The 17,420-nt window shown below is 48.9% G+C and overlaps 1 protein-coding gene across 1 annotated transcript in view; it reads left to right on the top strand.

The window, feature by feature from the left end:
* Positions 1-17,420, top strand: part of CCDC39 (coiled-coil domain 39 molecular ruler complex subunit) — a 74,499-nt gene that overhangs the window by 36,325 nt on the left and 20,754 nt on the right. Inside the window, exons 8-9 of the mRNA XM_088452346.1 lie at positions 642-745; positions 16,576-16,708. Coding sequence (XP_088308472.1) covers positions 642-745; positions 16,576-16,708 — 237 coding nt within the window. The remainder of the gene's footprint in view (positions 1-641; positions 746-16,575; positions 16,709-17,420) is intronic.

Here is a 17,420-nt window from a genome sequence, read left to right as displayed (position 1 = left end):
TACAATTAATATCAGATGCAGCAGGGAAGCAGCTGTGCATTACCATACAACTGATATGCTGATGGAACAAGGACGCGGCTGTGCCATACCGTACAGATTCTGTGCATGCGCCGATCTTCTAACATCGGAGTAGTATGCAAACCATTAGGTTTGCGTACTACTCTGAATCAGACCCATTGTTCTCTAAAAAGTGTGTAATACAGAGGTCTCCTCACTAACCTATTCTAAAATTGTGCCAAAAAGCCCTGTTTGGCCTACCACAGATGATGTCTGTTTTGTACCGAATACGCGTTTTATTTGCACAGCAATTTTGGCAAAGTACAATGCAGGAATGCCCCAAACACTGCCGCTGGATTTGCATAAAAAAGCAGTGTGCAACTCGGACACTAACCTGGGAATCAGTCAGAAGAGCGAGGACCAATAGGAGAGAGCCATGGTACAAAAAACAGAGAATAACTATCAGTGGCAGAGTATCTTAGTCACGTAATGCACCCGCGCCATATGGGAGTATGAGAACACATCTATATGTATTAAATGTGCTCATTGTCTGTTAATGCATATTTCAATGTTATGTACACATAAATTTACTACTATAATACAAACACAGAGGGTGGAGACAGTCATGTGTTTTTATTTTACAGTTGGATACTCTAAAAGGGACTGTTGATAGGACAGCTACTGAATTAGAAGTAATGCGAGTTCAAGTTAACAATCTTAAGAAAGAAGTTCGGAAGAAACAAGAAAGGTATTGTATGCATGGATTAGTTTGTGAAGATGCGCAGTGTTTTTATTTCTCTGGGAATTGTTTCCTGCAGGTTTTCTGCAAATTGAACTGTTTATTCAAAACTTTTACTTAACGAAGACTGAATGATATTTGTAAGGTGCATATGACTGATGGCCTGATTCAGAAATCTACATAAACCTGATGGTTTATTTACATACATTCCCATAGTGGAGTGTCTGCAGTTGTGCAGGACCCATTCTGCGCATGTGCAGCTCGAGTCCTGCGTGATCGCACGCAGTGCTCCCAAACCGCAGCATGATCGAAATGCTGCTACAGATTAGGGGCAGGGATGAGCTGGCGCTGGCCTGCGTTCCCAGGAACGGGGGCGTGTCTCCCCCATTTCCTAGAAGTGGTAAAGCCAGGGTCTGCGTCGGAGGATGGAGATTTCCTGGCCTCGCAAGCGCGCAGGAGGCGGCCAGTCTTTGGAAGCAGCACTTGGATCTGTGATGCCGACTAGAGGGGTCTTTTTCCCTCAGACACTTCCTGCTGGCATTAGCACAACTGCTTCCCTGTGGCTGTACAATACCGTACTTATCTGAATCCGGCCCTATTCTTTGCAGTAGTTTAGTGTTTAGGAAATGGGGAGACTTGAGCAAAACTCATGTCAGTTATAAGAAAGACGCCGCTGCGGGCTATGCAGAGTTGGATGTAACAGTAAATATGCTTTCACGTGTATCATTTGCACCAAGTATAGGTTGATACAAGGGTGCACTGATGATGATGACAGGTAGAAAACAAAGCATACGGAGAGCGGTTGTGAGCATCACAAGATGCGTACAGCTCTACTGTAAATACGGGATAAAATACACATTTTATCCCGTTTTCCACTAGGGGACACTGGGTATAGACAGGTGTTCAGCGGAGCCTGGCACTTTAAAATTTCTTTAAAACTGAGACTGGCTCCTTCCCCTCTAAACTAGGGGTGTGCACCGTCCCCTTTTCGTGTTTTGTGTTTTGGTTTTGGATCTGGATCTTTCTTCGTGTTTTGGATCTGGATTGGTTTTGCCAAAACCACCCTTCCGTGTTTTGAGTTCTGGGTTTTGTGTTTTGGATCTGTATTTTTTTTTAAAAAAGCATAAAAACAGCTAAAATCACAGAATGTGTTGGTTTTTCTGCTCCTATGCTATTATTAACCTCAATAACCTTAATTTCCACTAATTTCCAGTCTATTCTGAACACCTCACACCTCACAATAGTGTTTTTATGTTCAAAAGGTTGCACCGAGGTAGCTGGATGACTATGCTAAGCGACACGAGTGGGCGGCACAAACACGTGACCCATCTAGGAGTGACACTGCAGTGGCAGACAGGATGGCCCCAAACTGTACATAATGCAAAGAAAAAAAAGAGGTGTAAGATGGAATTGTCCTTGGGCCCTCCCACCCACCCTTATGTTGTATAAACAGGACATGCACACTTTAACAAAGCAATCATTTCAGCGCCAGGGTCTGCCACACGACTGTGGCTGAAATGATTGGTTCGTTTGGGCCCCCACAAAACAAGCTGGCAATTAATCTGTCCCTGCACAAACTGGCTCTACGGAGGCAAGATGTCGTCCTCATCCACCGATTCCTCACCCTCTTCAGTGTTGTGTACATCCTCATCCTCACAGAGTATTAACTCGTCCCCACTGGAATCCACCACCACAGGTCCCTCTGTACGTTCTGGAGGCTGGTCTCCCTGGAAAAGTTGATAATTCATTTTGATGAACATCATCTTCTCCACATTTTGTGGAAGCAACCTCCTACGCCTTTCGCTGACAAGGTTCCCGGCTGCACTAAACACTCTTTCGGAGTACACACTGGAGGGGGGGCAACTCAGGTAAAATAGAGCCAGTTTGCACAGGGGCCTCCAAATTGCCTATTTTTCCTGCCAGTACAGGTATGGACTGTCTGACATGCCTACTTGGATGCTGTCACCGATGTAATCCCCCACCATTCTGTCAATGGTGACAGTATCATATGTAGTGACAGTAGACATGTCAGAAATTGTTGCCAGGTCCTTCAGTCCGGACCAGATGTCCAAACTTGGTCCTGCCTGCCCTGCATCACCACCAGCGGGTTGCTTAGGATAGCTAAGTTTTTTCCTGGCAGCCCCAGTTGCGGGAGAAAATGAAGAAGGAGCTGTTGACGTGTCACGTTCCGCTTCAGCTGACAGTGTGTTCACCAGCAGGTCTTTGCACCTCTGCAGGCTTGTGTCAGCCGGAAAGAGAGACACCACATATGCTTTAAACCTAGGATCGAGCACGGTGGCCAAAATGTAGTGGTCTGATTTCAACAGATTGACCACCCTGGAATCCTGGCAAAGCGAATGAAGGGCTTCATCCACAAGTCCCACATGCCGAGCGGAATCGCTCCGTCTTAGCTCCTTCACTTTCTCCAGCTGCTTCTGCAAAAGCCTGATGAGGGGAATGACCTGACTCAAGCTGGCAGTGTCTGAACTGACTTCACGTGTGGCAAGTTCGAAGGGCTGGAGAACCTTGCACAACACGGAAATCATTCTCCACTATGCTTGAGTCAGGTGCATACCCCCTCCTTTGCCTATGTCATAGGTGGATGTATAGGCTTGTATGGCCTTTTGCTGCTCCTCCATCCTCTGAAGCATATAGAGGGTTGAGTTCCACCGCGTCACAACCTCTTGCTTCAGGTGATGGCGGGGCAGGTTCAAGAGTGTTTGCTGGCGCTTCAGTCTTCGGCACGCAGTCGCTGAATGGCGAAAGTGGCCAGAAATTTTTCGGGCCACCCAAAGCGTCTCCTGCACGCCCCTGTCGCTTTTCAGAAAATTCTGCACCACCAAGTTTACTGTGTGAGCAAAACATGGGACGTGCTGGAATTTGCCCAGATGTAATGCCCGCACAATATTGGTGGCGTTGTCAGATATCACAAATCCCCAGGAGAGTCTAAGTGGGGTAAGCCACTGGGCGATGATTTCCCTCAGTTTCTCTAAGAGGTTGTCGGCAGTGTGCCTCTTACTGAAACCGGTGATACACAGCGTAGCCTACCTTGGAACGAGCTGGCGTTTCTGAGATGCTGCTACTGGTGACGCTGCTGCTGTTGCTGCGTAAGGTGATACATCTACCCAGTGGGCTGTCACAGTCATATAGTCCTTAGTCTGCCCTGTTCCACTTGTCCACATGTCCGTGGTTAAGTGGACATTGGGTACAACAGCATTTTTCAGGACACTGAGGACACTTTTTCTGACATTTCTGTACAGTCTCGGTATCGCCTGCCTAGTGAAGTGGAATCTAGACGGGATTTGGAACCGGGGACACACTACCTCCATCAATTGTCTAAATCCCACTGCACTAATGGCGGATACCGGACGCACGTCTAACACCAACATAGCAGTCAAGGCCTCAGTTATACGTTTTGTTTCAGGATGACTGCTGTTGTACTGTTGGAGGGGCAATTGTTTAGTAAAAGTAGTGGTGTTCCTACTTCCTCTCTGGGATGATGAACGACTCTCAGCAGCAGCAACAGCAGCAGCGGCAGCAGGAGGCGTAGCAATGCAGGATCCTCCGGAGGAATCCCGGATAGGAGAGTCAGTCATGCCAGTGACATGGCCTGCAGGACTACTTCCGATCCTGACTAAGGAGGAAATTGACGAGGAGGGAGTTGACGGTGTGGTTTGCAGGCGCTTGGATACAACAGGACAACGGGATTTAGGTGTCCCTGGACTGCTTACGGTCTTAGCCAAAGTTTCTGAACTTGACAGTAACTTTTTATGAACGCGCTGCAGGTGCCGTATAAGGGAGGATGTTCCTAGGTGGTTAACGTCCCTACCCCTACTTATTTCACCTTTACATATGGTACATATGGCAAGACAGTTGTTGTCCGGATTTGGATAGAAATATTGCCAGACCAAAGAGGTGGAATGTTTGGTCTTCTGCCCAGGCATGACCGTGATGGGCTTTTTCATCCCACGGACAACAACTGTCTCCCCCGGAGCCTGATTTAAACAAACCACATCACCATCAGAATCCTCCTCGCCAACTTCCTCCTCAGCGCCAGCTACACCAGTATCCTCATTCTGTTGTACTTCAACAGTGACATCTTCAATTTGCATATCAGCAAGTGGACTGTGGGTGCTCCTTTCAGCACTTGCAGGGGGCGTGCAAATGGTGGAAAGAGCCACCTCTTCCCGTCCAGTGCTGGGAAGGTCAGGCAGCGCAACCACCACCACACTTGGACTCTCCTTGGGGATTTGTGATATCTTCTTAGAACGCACAGTTCTTCGCTGTGCTTTTGCCAGCTTAACTCTTTTGATTTTTTTAGTGGGAGGAGGGCTTCCATTGTCATGTGAAGCTGAACCACTAGTCATGAACATATAGACCTTAGCCATTCCTTGCCACTCCGTGTCGTACATGGCATATTGGCAAGTTTACATTTCTCTTCAGATGATTTAAATGTTTTTTTCAAGGTCATTTTCCTGAACTTTGCCATTTGGGATTGTATGTGCCCTCTACTATGACATTGGGCATCGGCCTTGGCAGATGACGTTGATGGCATGTTATCGTCTATGTCATGACTAGTGGCAGCAGCTTCAGCACTAGGAGGAAGTGGTTCTTGATCTTTCTCTATTTATGTTATATCGATATGATATATACGTGCGGCTAAGGCGCACACAAACACAGAAAATATTTTTTTATTTTTGCTGGAGAGTAGAGCACTTTGTGGGTCACACCACCCTTTAAGAAATGAGCCAGCCGGCTCTTTACTTATGGGACACAGGCGCACGCTTGGCGCTGCTCCTTTGTTGATGCACGTGTGGCTACTGCGCACACAATTCACAAACACAGAAAATATTTTTTTATTTGGTTTGGACTGTACTTTGGGGGTTACAGCACCCTTTAACGGTCAAGCCAGCCGGCCCTTTACTTATGACACAGGTGCACGCTTGGCACTACTTTGTTGATGCACGTGCGGCTACTGCGCACATAATTCACAAACACAGAAAATATTTTTTTATTTGGTTTGGACTGGAGTGTACTTTGGGGGTTACAGCACCCTTTAACGGTCAAGCCAGCCGGCCCTTTACTTATGACACAGGCGCACGCTTGGCACTACTTTGTTGATGCACGTGCGGCTACTGTGCACACAATTCACAAACACAGAAAATATTTTTTTATTTGGTTTGGAGTGTACTTTGGGGGTTACAGCACCCTGTAACGGTCAAGCCAGCCGGCCCTTTACTTATGACACAGGCGCACGCTTGGCACTACTTTGTTGATGCACGTGCGGCTACTGCGCACACAATTCACAAACACAGAAAATATTTTTTTATTTGGTTTGGAGTGTACTTTAGGGTTACAGCACCCTTTAACGGTCAAGCCAGCCAGCCCTTTACTTATGACACAGGTGCACGCTTGGCACTACTTTGTTGATGCACGTGCGGCTACTGCGCACTCAGTTCACAAACACAGAAAATATTTTTTTATTTGGTTTGGAGTGTACTTTGGGGGTTACAGCACCCTTTAACGGTCAAGCCAGCCGGCCCTTTACTTATGACACAGGCGCACGCTTGGCACTACTTTGTTGATGCACGTGCGGCTACTACGCACACAATTCACAAACACAGAAAAAATATTATTTTTTTTAGCACTTGGGGGGAGCACCCCTGACGGACAGAGCACCCCTTGGACAACACTACCGCACCCCTTTAGGACTGGGACACTGCACAGGACTTTGGAGTGGACACAGCCCCTATGGACAACTGACTGCACAACACAGTCCAGCCAGCCCCTATGGACTTTGAAGTAGTGGACACAGCCCCTATTAACAACAGCAGCACAGCACAACACAGTCAGCCCTTATGGACTTTGAAGTAGTGGACACAGCCCCTATGGACAACAGCAGCACAGCACAACACTACTCTGCACTATACTACATTACACTACACAGCCCAGCCAGCCCTAACTCCCACCCTCCCTCTTCACTGTCCACAGCCGAGTGAGAAAATGGCGCCGACGCGGGTACCTTATATAGGATCCAAAACCCGCGAGACCCGGAAGGCGGGATGATGACTTTTTGCCTCGATTTCAGATCGAGTCAGGCGGGAAAAGTCGAGCCTGACTCGGATCGGCCTCGGATCGGGGGGGTTCGGATTTCAGAAATCCGAACCCGCTCACCCCTACTCTAAACCACACCTGACTTAGTTTAGACATAGTGCCCGTGGAGCCAGGTGCTTTGTAAGGCTGTCTCCAGACTTATTCATGTTATTTATTTATTTTACTTTTTATTTTAACTTGAATCAATCAAGGCTCCAACAGGCGACTGTATGCTGCTTACAGGCTACCTGCATCGAGGGACCCTCCGGCAGGACCCTCAATGGCTATGGCAGCCAGTGTCTGGGTCCTGGGCCATAGGGTCATCGGACCCTGACTTCCCGTGCACCGGCTGGCTAGATGAGTCTAGCCACTCTCACTGACTTACAGGGAGAGTGGTGGCGTTAGTTAAGTAGTAAGTGCAGGTCAAACGATTTTGGCTGTACACACTGATAGATATCTATGATAGATATGTCAGTGAAGCTGTCTTTTTACAGGCAGAACTTTAAAAAATCTTCCAAGTTGGCCTGCATGCAACTCATAAAAGTCGTACCGTGTGTACGCACCATTAGGCTACGCTAAATCGGAGGGTCCCGGGCTGGGGCATAGCAGCGATGCAGTCACTCCCGCACCACTGCTCGGATGCCTGCGCTGGGGAGATCTTCCTAGTAGCAGGCCGCCGATTGGCTCGGAGTGTTCCTTAGCCCAGGAAGATGATGTCCCCTCTACACTTTGGCGCGCATTTGCAGCGTTTCTCCCGCGGTCTCCCCCCCATATTGAGACAGCTCTACAGACAGGCTGCAGCAGACACCATTCCTCCTCAGGGGACTGTGAGTTGCACTGGGGGTGTGTAGTGCGGGGGGAAACAGTGGTCTGCATAAGGAAGCTTGGTCCATTGCTTCTCCCTCCCTGTACTGTTGCTCTCTGTCTCGGTGAGACTCCAGTCAGACTTTCTCTGGCTTCCTGTGTGTGTGTACAATATGACAGGGAAGGGCATGCCATCAAATAGCCAGAAGGTTTTTGCCTGTACTAGATGCAAAAAGATGTTTCCACAGGATTGCTCTGACAGCAGGGCTCTTATGAGAACCATGAGTCTGAGGATTCAGGGCCTGATTCAGAGCCGCTCGTAAGCGGCCGCTCGCTCGCTCCGAGCGATGTTCGTACATCTGCGAATGCGTATGGATCGTAATTCGCATGCGCCAACCAGTCATTGCTGTCGGAAATTGTGCGCTCGCAAAACAGTGAGGGCCCGCTAATTTGAGTGACAGAATGAGGCGTTTGTGGGTGGTAACAGGGGAAGGTGCTTGAAAACGGGGAGTGGAGATCCGAACGCAGGCGTGCCAAACGGTCAAAACGGGCATTTAATGGGAGTGCATAATTAACAAAGCAGCGTCATCGACCACGTCACTTGGTTATCTTTTAGCCTGAACTGCTCACAGTGATTGCGGGAAGTAAAACCTACCACAAGCACTACGAGCAGTTCAGACGCCTTTTTAAGTACTCGATTAATCTAATAAATAGCGGAGATGACGTATGATGCGAACGGCCAGGGGGCGTCTTTACAAAATAGCGAGCGCATGTCTTGCTCGCTCGCTCAGACATAGAGGCGTCAACAGACCGCAAAGAGCGAGCGCTCAATTTAAATAGCCGGCCCCTTTTTCTGAACGATCGTTCGCAAACAGCGTCCAGCTCTGAATCAGGCCCTCAGCTCCTAGTATATCTGCTCCAGTCCCTCCTGATACTCCAGCATGGGTGGCTACCTTAGCATGTGCCATGTCCTAATTATCTCAGGAAATGGCAGTCTCCCGGAGGGAGACAAGAGGGGAGGCTTCTCAGAAATCTTCTCTTGCACAGGGCTTTGCCCCTTCAGTTGAGGCTTTAACACAGGTCTCTTCTCCATTGGAAAGGCTGGGTGACAGGATGCTGGAGTCCTGATCCAGGGACTCTGTTATGCTGGGTACACACTTCTCCAATCCACGGCAGATCAGACTGCAGATCAGACTGTTTATACAATCCTACTGCAGACCTGCTCGCAGATTCTACATCCAATCCTCTTTACTCACTTGTCCAATTTTTCAGCAGCCCTCCAATCTGTGTCTGCTGAAAAAATACATTCACTGTGCAGGAAAAGGGATTTATTAATGAGGAATTTAATTAATTATAATGGTAAAGAGGGGGAGGTTGAGAATTATTAACCTGATAATTGGAACGGGACACGATTTCAGAGACTTAACCAGCCCCAGGCTCTTTGAGCTGGCCCTGGTTCAAAAAATACAGGGAACTAAATGTGTAGGGGTCCCCCATATTTGTTGAACCAGCACCAGGATCTTGGAGCTGGCACTGGTTCTAAAAAATATGAGGAACAACAAAAGTAGTGATCCCCCGTATTTTCAGAACCAGCACCGGGTTCCACTAGCAGGGGGTAATGCCACAACCGGGGGACACACTTGCCGGGTCCCCTAGCCAAAGTATTCATCCCCCCCTAACTATTCAGCCCAGGTCGGGGATTCCTGGGGAAATGGGGACAACCCCAATAAAGGGGTCCCCCCTCTCCAGGGCACCCAAGACCAGGGCTGAAGCACGGGTCTATCCCCGGCTACCCTGGGCTGTGAGTGCCGAGTTGATAGTCCATTATTAAAAGTATAATATTGTCTTTTACAGGTGTAACTACAGGTCTCAGCAAGCCTCCCCCGCATGCTGGTACTTGGAGAACCACAAGTACCAGCAGGTGGGACATTAAGGGCTCACTGGTACCTATAGTACTCCTGTAAAATAAATACTAAAATAAAAACATAACACTGAATGTTTTAATAAGTTATTTTGCTGCACCTTCACCTGGGGTGGTGGCCTTTAAGCTATTTAGCATAGTTGCCGCCCGTACAGTACTTCCCCAGCTTCTTCCATCTTCAGGAACTCTTCTTCGCTCCTCCTCCGCCGTCGGACTGACACCCGCTGCCTTGCGCTGGCTTGTTGAAGCCAGCATAAAGGGGCAACGGCGATGACGTGGCGAGCCGTGATTCGCTTGTTACAGGCATCTTCAATTTTAAAAATGGCGTGTGCGATGCCTTTTTTTAAATAGGAAGCCGTACCATCGCCTTCTGCCGAACTCTGCAAGGTAAGCCACCTCCCATATCATCCAGCCGCTGTCTCCTGCACCAACACCATCATTCCTGCCACCACCACCACCGCATCCTGCAGCAGTGGAGGCCAGTGCGGGATCCCATCGGGGATCGCTGATGGTGTTTTGGCCTGCCGGGACTGATCACCAGCTCCGGTCTCCACAGCATACAGACTACAACATTGGTCGCCTGGTCGGTGGTCGGGTCTCCTAGTTTTTGAGCATGTTTAAAAACCAGGAGACCCGACAGGCGACCAGGGACCAAAATGTAATAGGGTGAGAGTTTAGAAAATATGAGATTTTAGCAGTAAAACTCACACTAATACATTGATCGAGTTGTATTTTCAATGCAGGAAACACCTAGATGACAGTCTAAATCTTGAGAGGTTTTTGACTCTGAAAAACATGCAAGTTTGCATGTTCTGTGACTTTATTACATTGACTAAGTTTTCTCTCACATTTTCTAAACTCTCACTCTATTACATTGGGCCCCAGGTTTCTGGTCTGCGGATCTGTCGGCGGCAGGTACACACTTGTCCAATGTCGAGCAGACCCGTCTGTTGGGAGTTTGGACAAGTGTGTACCCAGCTTTAGGGTATCAAAACGTCCTGCTCCTAAGCGCCATCTTCCAGACAGAGCGCCAGGGAAGGAAAAATCACTCCTCACCCGGCGCAGACAGCAGCTCTAGTCTCAGGTCAGGAGGCTAGAGCTTGGTAAGAAGACTGCCTGGGAGGGGTTGCGCACTTCCGTTGCAGCTCCCCATACAGGCAGCCCAGACAGCACCAGGCTAGCAGGCACAGCACACTTGCCAATGCCTGCTTGTCAGGACACAGTGGTACCGGGGGAGGGTGGGCGTGCTTGTATGATACCATGGTGGCGGCGCCCCCCCTCCGCTGGGCTTGCCATGGTGCTCAGGGCACGAGCCCTGCTCGACACCCCCCCTAGTTACGCCACTGCCCTGTGGCTCGGTCTTGGCAGGCCGACTCTGAGTTGAAACGTGCTGTGGAGGCCTTGCCGTACACCGGTGAGGTCTTGTTTGGACAAGTGGATCACTTTTGCTACAGGAGGGAAAAGCCAGTTCCTTTCATCTACCTCTGCAGCTCCCTGACAGCCCTTTTTGTGGCCTTCTTTTTCGCTCCTTTCGAGCCCCTATCCGATTTCATGCCAACTCCAGGAGGTCAAGATCTGCATTTCATGGGGGAAAATCAAGAGGACGTCATCCGGCTCCTGCCCGTCATCCGGAGTCCAACGCTGCAGACAAGCATGCAGCATTACTGTCTTCTGTCCCAGCTGGGGGCTCCCACGGTGGGCACGCGTCTCTCAAGTTAAGTTTCAAGGTTGTTTGGTTTCAGACTTGTTCGGATGTCTGGGTTTGAAATCTCGTGGCCCTCGGTTACAAGATTCAGTTTCTTTATCCTCCCCCAGTTCGGTTCTTTATCACAGGTTTACTGGTTTCCCAGCAGAAGCAGAGGGCCCTACAACAGGCAGTTCAGAAGCTTCTTGTTTCAGAGGTGATTGTTCTGGTTCCGGAAGATCAGCGTGCTCACGTCTTTTATTCAAATCTTTTTTGTAGTTCCCAAGCCAGAGGATTCGGTCCGGCCTATTTTCAATGTAAAACCCTTAGATGATTATTTAGCATTTCACTGTTTCAAGATAGAGTTCCTGCATTCAGTGATCTCCGGTCTGGAAGCCGAGGAGTTTTTGGTGTCCCTAGACATCAGGGATGCTTACGTCCACATTCTAATTTGGAAACCGCATCAGGCTTATCTCAGGTTTGTGATCCAGGAATCTCATTACCTGTTCTGGGCCCTTCCGTTTGGACTGTTCATTGGCCTTCCGGGTATTCACCAAGGTGCTGGCAGTACTCTTCGGCCATCTCCGGTCCCAGAGTGTGTCCATTGTGCCTTGTCGGGACAACATTCTGGTCTGACCTCGTGTCAGAGGATATTTCTACCAGAGGACAAGATATGGGAATTCTGGACCTGGTCTGGTTGGTTCTCAGGCCAAAGAAGGTGTCAGTTCACCTATGCATTAGTCTACTGACAGAAGATGGAGGCCTCCTTCAAGGTCGTTAAAATCAGCAGGTTTCATTCCAGGCCTTTTCAGTTGGACCTACTATCCCATTGGTCAGGATCCCATCTCCAACTTCACCAGCTGGTTCGTCTGTCCCCCAGGACTCGCTTATTCTCCTCTGGTGGCTGCAGATTGACCACCTCTCAGCAGGTCATTGATTCAGCATATTGAATTGGACTCTCCTAACCACCGATGCCAGCTTACACAGATGGGGAGTGGTGGTTCAGCACAGGCGGTTTCAGGGTCTCTGGTCGCAGCAGGAGTCTCTTCTTCCGATCAATGTGTTGGAGCTCAGGGCAGTTCACAATGCCTTGCTTGCAGCTGCTCATCTGCTGGAGGGTTTACAGATCTGGGTACAATCGGACAATGCCATGGCTGTGACATACATAAATCGTCGAGGGGGAACCCTCAGTCGTACAGCCATGCAGGAAGCAAGTCGCATTCTGAGTGGGCAGAACTTCATGCAGAGGCCATCTCCGCTTTGTTCATTCTGGGAGTCGAGAACTGGGAGGCGGATTATCTCAGTCATCAGGATCTTCACCCCGGAGAGTGAGCTCTTCATCCGGAGATGTTCCGGATGCTAGTTCGTCAATGGAGATGACCACAAATAGATCTAATGGCCTCTCGCCGGGACCACCAGTTAACATGGTATTGTTCCAGAACACGGGATCTGTCGGCGGAGGCAGTGGATGCTCTAGCTGTTCCGTGGCGGCACAGATTGGTTTACCTGTTTCCTCCCTTTCCTCTGTTACCGCGAGTACTCAAACGCATCAAGTGCGAGTCTGTCACAGTCATCTTAGTAGCCCCAGATTGGCCTCGCTGGGCGTGGTACTCGGACTTGCTCCTCCTCGCAGACGATCCGTGGCCTCTGCCGCTTCAGCAGGATCTTCTCCAGCAGGGTCCTTTCATGTACCCAGACTTACAGCGACTGCGTTTGACGGCGTGGCTGTTGAAACCACCATTCTAAAGATTTTGGATGCTGGTCTCCGGTTGGGTTCACTAAAGGTGCAGGTGTCAGCCCTTTACATCTTTTTCCAGAAAAGTTTGGCTCTTTTTGTAGGGCATTCTTCGAGTCCAGCTACCGTTTGTGCCTCCTACGGCCCGTGGGATCTGAACCTGGTTTTAGCTTTTCTCCAGTCGCCTCAGTTTGAGCCTTTGGAAGAGGTGGAGCTAAAATACTTGTCCTGGAAGACGGTTCTTCTTTTGGCCTTGGCCTCGACGGGTTTCAGAGCACGTGGCTTTTTCTTGCCGTTCCCCTTATCTTACATTATGATGACCGGGCTATGCTTCGCACAAGAACTGATTTTTCACCTAAGGTGGTTTCCACTTTTCACTTAAACCAACCTATTGTTATTCCGGTTTTACTGGTTGTTGATGCCTCTTCCCAGTCTCTGGATGTTGTTTGGGCCCTATGAATCTGTGTCTCCCGGACTGAGGGCCTGACTCAGACCCGCTCGCAAGCGGGTCGATGGTGGGCTCTACGCACGCATGGTGGAGGCCACACTGCGCATGCGCAAGCCCCGGAGCGAGGGAGCAATTCTCTCGCTCCGTGGCTCACTACAAAAGGGGTGGCTGTCGATGTTGTTCGACAGCTCGCCCCATTTTGTAGCCGTGGCTTCACAAACGGAGGCATTCCCAAGCGAACGCCTGCCATTTGTGGGCGACCCCACTGATATCACCAGTGATGTCAGTGGGAGAGTTTCCGGCTCTATTAGAGATGGAAGCTCTCTGGGGCTTGCGGCCATGAGACCCTACCACAAGGGTCTCATCGCAAACCCCGATGGTCGCGATGGTCTTGACCATCGCGACCATCATCCAGGCCGCTAGCAAAAGCTGTGACCACAGCTATGCGAGCAGCCAGGAGGCCGCACAAAAAAACCCCCAAAAACGCCCTGATTCAGAGCGAGCGCTCTTTCCGAGCGTCCGGCTCTGAATCAGGCCCTGAGACCTTATGGAAGTCGGAATCTTATTCCTTTAATGCTGCTAGGAGAGGATGGCCAGCTTCTATGCAGACTTTGGCTCGGTGGATTAGTTTTACCATCCGTCTGGCATACATGGACAATGATAGGTCTCTGCCTGCTTCCATCTCAGCGCATTCCACATGTGCTGTTGGCACTTCCTGGGCGGCTCGCATATGTGTTTCTGCGTCGCAACTCTGCCGGGTGGCCACTTAGTCCTCAGTTCGTACCTTTGTTCGATTCTATCGATTTAATACTTTTGCGGCTTTGGATTCTGCTTTTAGCCGTAGTGTTTTGCAGGAACCTCAGTGCTCTCCCGCCCAGGAGGGGAGCTTTGGGACGTTCCCAGTGTGACTCCAGTGTCCCCTGTGGCAGACGGAGAAAACAGGATTTTGGTACTTACCGGTAAATCAGTTTCTCCGATTCCATAGAGACACTGGGATGCCCGCCACTTGTTCTTTTGTTTTTTATTTGGATGTGTCTGTATGTGTTGCTTTCAGTCTCTTCCTTTCTTTCTTTTCTTCGTTGGGCCACTCTTTTTCCTTGGTTCCTCCTCTCTCTGTTGCCTCTGTTTTCCGTCTCCACTTGGCTTTGGTTACTCTTAGCTGAGGACCTCATTCAGAGTCGGTCGAAGTGGCCGCTCGGTCATATGGGAAAAGGGGCCGTATATGCAAATGATTCCCTCGCAAGTTGCGTCCCTAAGTTCAGATCGGTAGCTGGCCGACCAAGGGGAGGAAGCGGTCGGAAGACAAAAAAATACGCCCCCTTCTCGTATGCATTACACGTCATCTCCGGGCATATAAGGATTAATCGAGACCATCGGAACCGGTCGTAGAGCTTAAGGTTGACCATACCCTCTCTTAAGCTCTACGATCATGTCAGTGTAAAAACCTCCCATGTCACATGTGCCATGACGCTACTTTGTTAATTATGCACTCCCATAAACCGTATGCACTCCCACAAAACGCTGTTCGCATAATTAGGCACGCCTGCGTTTGGATCTCCACTCCATCGTTTTCAAGCACCTTACCCTGTTACCATCCACAAACGCTTCAATCTGTCACTCAAACTACCGACCTGGCAGTGTTCAAGGAGAGAGAAATTTCTGATCGTAGTGGCTAGTTTGCGCACGCGCATTGCGAACTTTACGCTTGCGCAGTATAGCGAACATCGGTGGCGTACGACCGTGCGGCTGCTTCGAGCGACTCTGAATGAGGTCCTGAGTCCGCTGAACACCCAGTGTAACTCCAGTGTCCCCTGGTAATTACCAAAATCGAGTTTTCTGCACATGCATGGCCGATTTGCGTTTAATGCTGCACCAGGCCCAAAGTGTATACACTGTGCTAGGTCCAATATGGGAATCTTATGGAACTCTGGAGAAATACCGCATATGGCAATACTAGGGAAAAAGTACTAAACTGATGATATTTGCATTAATAATTGTTATTTTCCTAAGTACATACGTGAAATAGAACAAAACACATTTGTCCTGATTCGCACGTAATGCGGGCTCAATTTTGTACACCTACAGTGACTGTAAGCCCTATGAAACTATCCATCTGTATTCTGAGTTGTACGCATCCATGTGATCACATGGTCCCCCAGCCGTTTGGTGAGAGAGCAGCCATCATCACTAATAACAGCACTTAGGGCCTGATTCAGACCCGGTCGCAAGCGCTGAGCGCTCGCAACCGGGTCGATGGTGGCCCACAGCGCATGCGCACGACGGAGCCAGCTCTGTCGTGCGCATGCACGAGACCCGGCTAGCGATGGGCAATCCGTCGCTACGGGTCTCGCACCAAAGGGGGCGAGCTGTCGATGTTGAGTGACAGCTCGCCCCCTTTGGTGGGCGGGCCGGGGGGGTGGCTGCCCAAACGGAGGTGTTCCCATGAGAACGCCTGCCGTTTGGGGGCGGCCCCACTGACATCACGAGTTATGTCAGTGGAGAGATTCCGGCTCTGTTAGAGCAGAAATCTCTCTGGGGCTTGCGGCCATGAGACCCTACCACAAGGGTCTCGTCGCAAGCCCGATGGTCGCGATGGTCTTGACCATCGCGACCATCATCAAGGCCGTTCGCAATAGCCAAGAGGCCGCTCCAAAAATATCCGTACACACAACACTGAATAGGTCGCAACTCTGGCTAGACATCCACAACAGGTCATTGAGCAATCAGAGAGAAGCGCCTGAGATGCGTACCATTCACAATTGCTGATATCTGCTCTAGGTTGGGTATGTCAGCTATGGCACATCCACAGCTGCATTCGAACTCAGTGCTACTCAGGTTTCTTATATGGAAATTTTTTAGGGAATGGGCCTAATTATATCACTACTATTCCATCTAATCCTTGCTCTCCTGGTTCTTCCCTTTTGGACTAATGACAATCAATGGCTACTCTTCATAATTAATTTTGAATCATTTATTTATAAAGTTATCTATTAAAAAATGTTTTTAAACTACTTGAAAAGTGCAACTATGGTGCATATCAGAATGTGCAACTCATTGTGGCTTGTCATGGATAGAGTATGACAGCTATCAACCCAACTAAGTTCCACTTCTGTTACACATCTTTATTTGCATTGTGCTCATGTTCTCTTTTCAGGTTAGGTCTGACAAAAGAATATAATGAAGGTTTGAGTGAAAAACTTAAGCTTGTGACTGACTCTGCACTGAGTGTAGAAGAAAGGGCTCAACGCATGGAGGAAATGTTGAAAGAACAGGAGAAAACAGTCAAGGTAGGTTTTTACCTTGTAGATGTCATGTTGCAAATTAACATCTGAATATTGTGTACAGATCAAGATTTTAATGACCGTATCATATACTGTACACCTATCACCCATAACATAAAAAACCACTGGGAGATGAAGTGAATAACATTGATTATCTTGTTACAATGGCACCTGTAAAGAAGGGGTGGGATATATTAGGCAGAAATTGAACAGTCAGTCCTTGAACGTGATGTGTTGGGAGCAAGAAATATGAGCAAGCGTAAAGATCTGAGGGAATTCAACAAGAGCCAAATTGTGATGGCTAGGCAACTGGGTCAGAACATCTCCAAAATGGCAGGTCTTGTAGGGTGTTCCTGTATGCAGTGCAGTACCTACCAAAAGTGGTCAAAGGAAGGACAACCAGTGAGCTGGCAACAGGGTCATGTGCGCCCAAGGCTCATTGATGTGCGAGGAGAGTGAGGGCTAGCCCTCCTGGTCCTGTAACACAAAAGAGCTACTGAAAAAGTTAATACTGGTTATGATAGAAAGGTGAAAAAGTATTCCTATGTTGGGGCACTCACGGACTTAAGTAGATGGTTCACTAAATATCAAAAAAACTTCTAACAAATGATTAATCAATGTTCCATTATTCACAAAAATTGTCATTAAAATATAACTTTTATAATCTCCTATCAGTAAAATAGAATTATTTAGTACAGCGAAATATAATTTATTTCTT

This window comes from Taudactylus pleione, unplaced genomic scaffold (assembly GCF_031769625.1).
Source record: "Taudactylus pleione unplaced genomic scaffold, aTauple2 ptg000037l, whole genome shotgun sequence".
Taxonomy (NCBI): Eukaryota; Metazoa; Chordata; class Amphibia; order Anura; family Myobatrachidae; genus Taudactylus; species Taudactylus pleione.
The sequence above is the reverse complement of the archived record's forward strand: the minus strand, read 5'-3'. Positions and strand labels throughout refer to the sequence as shown.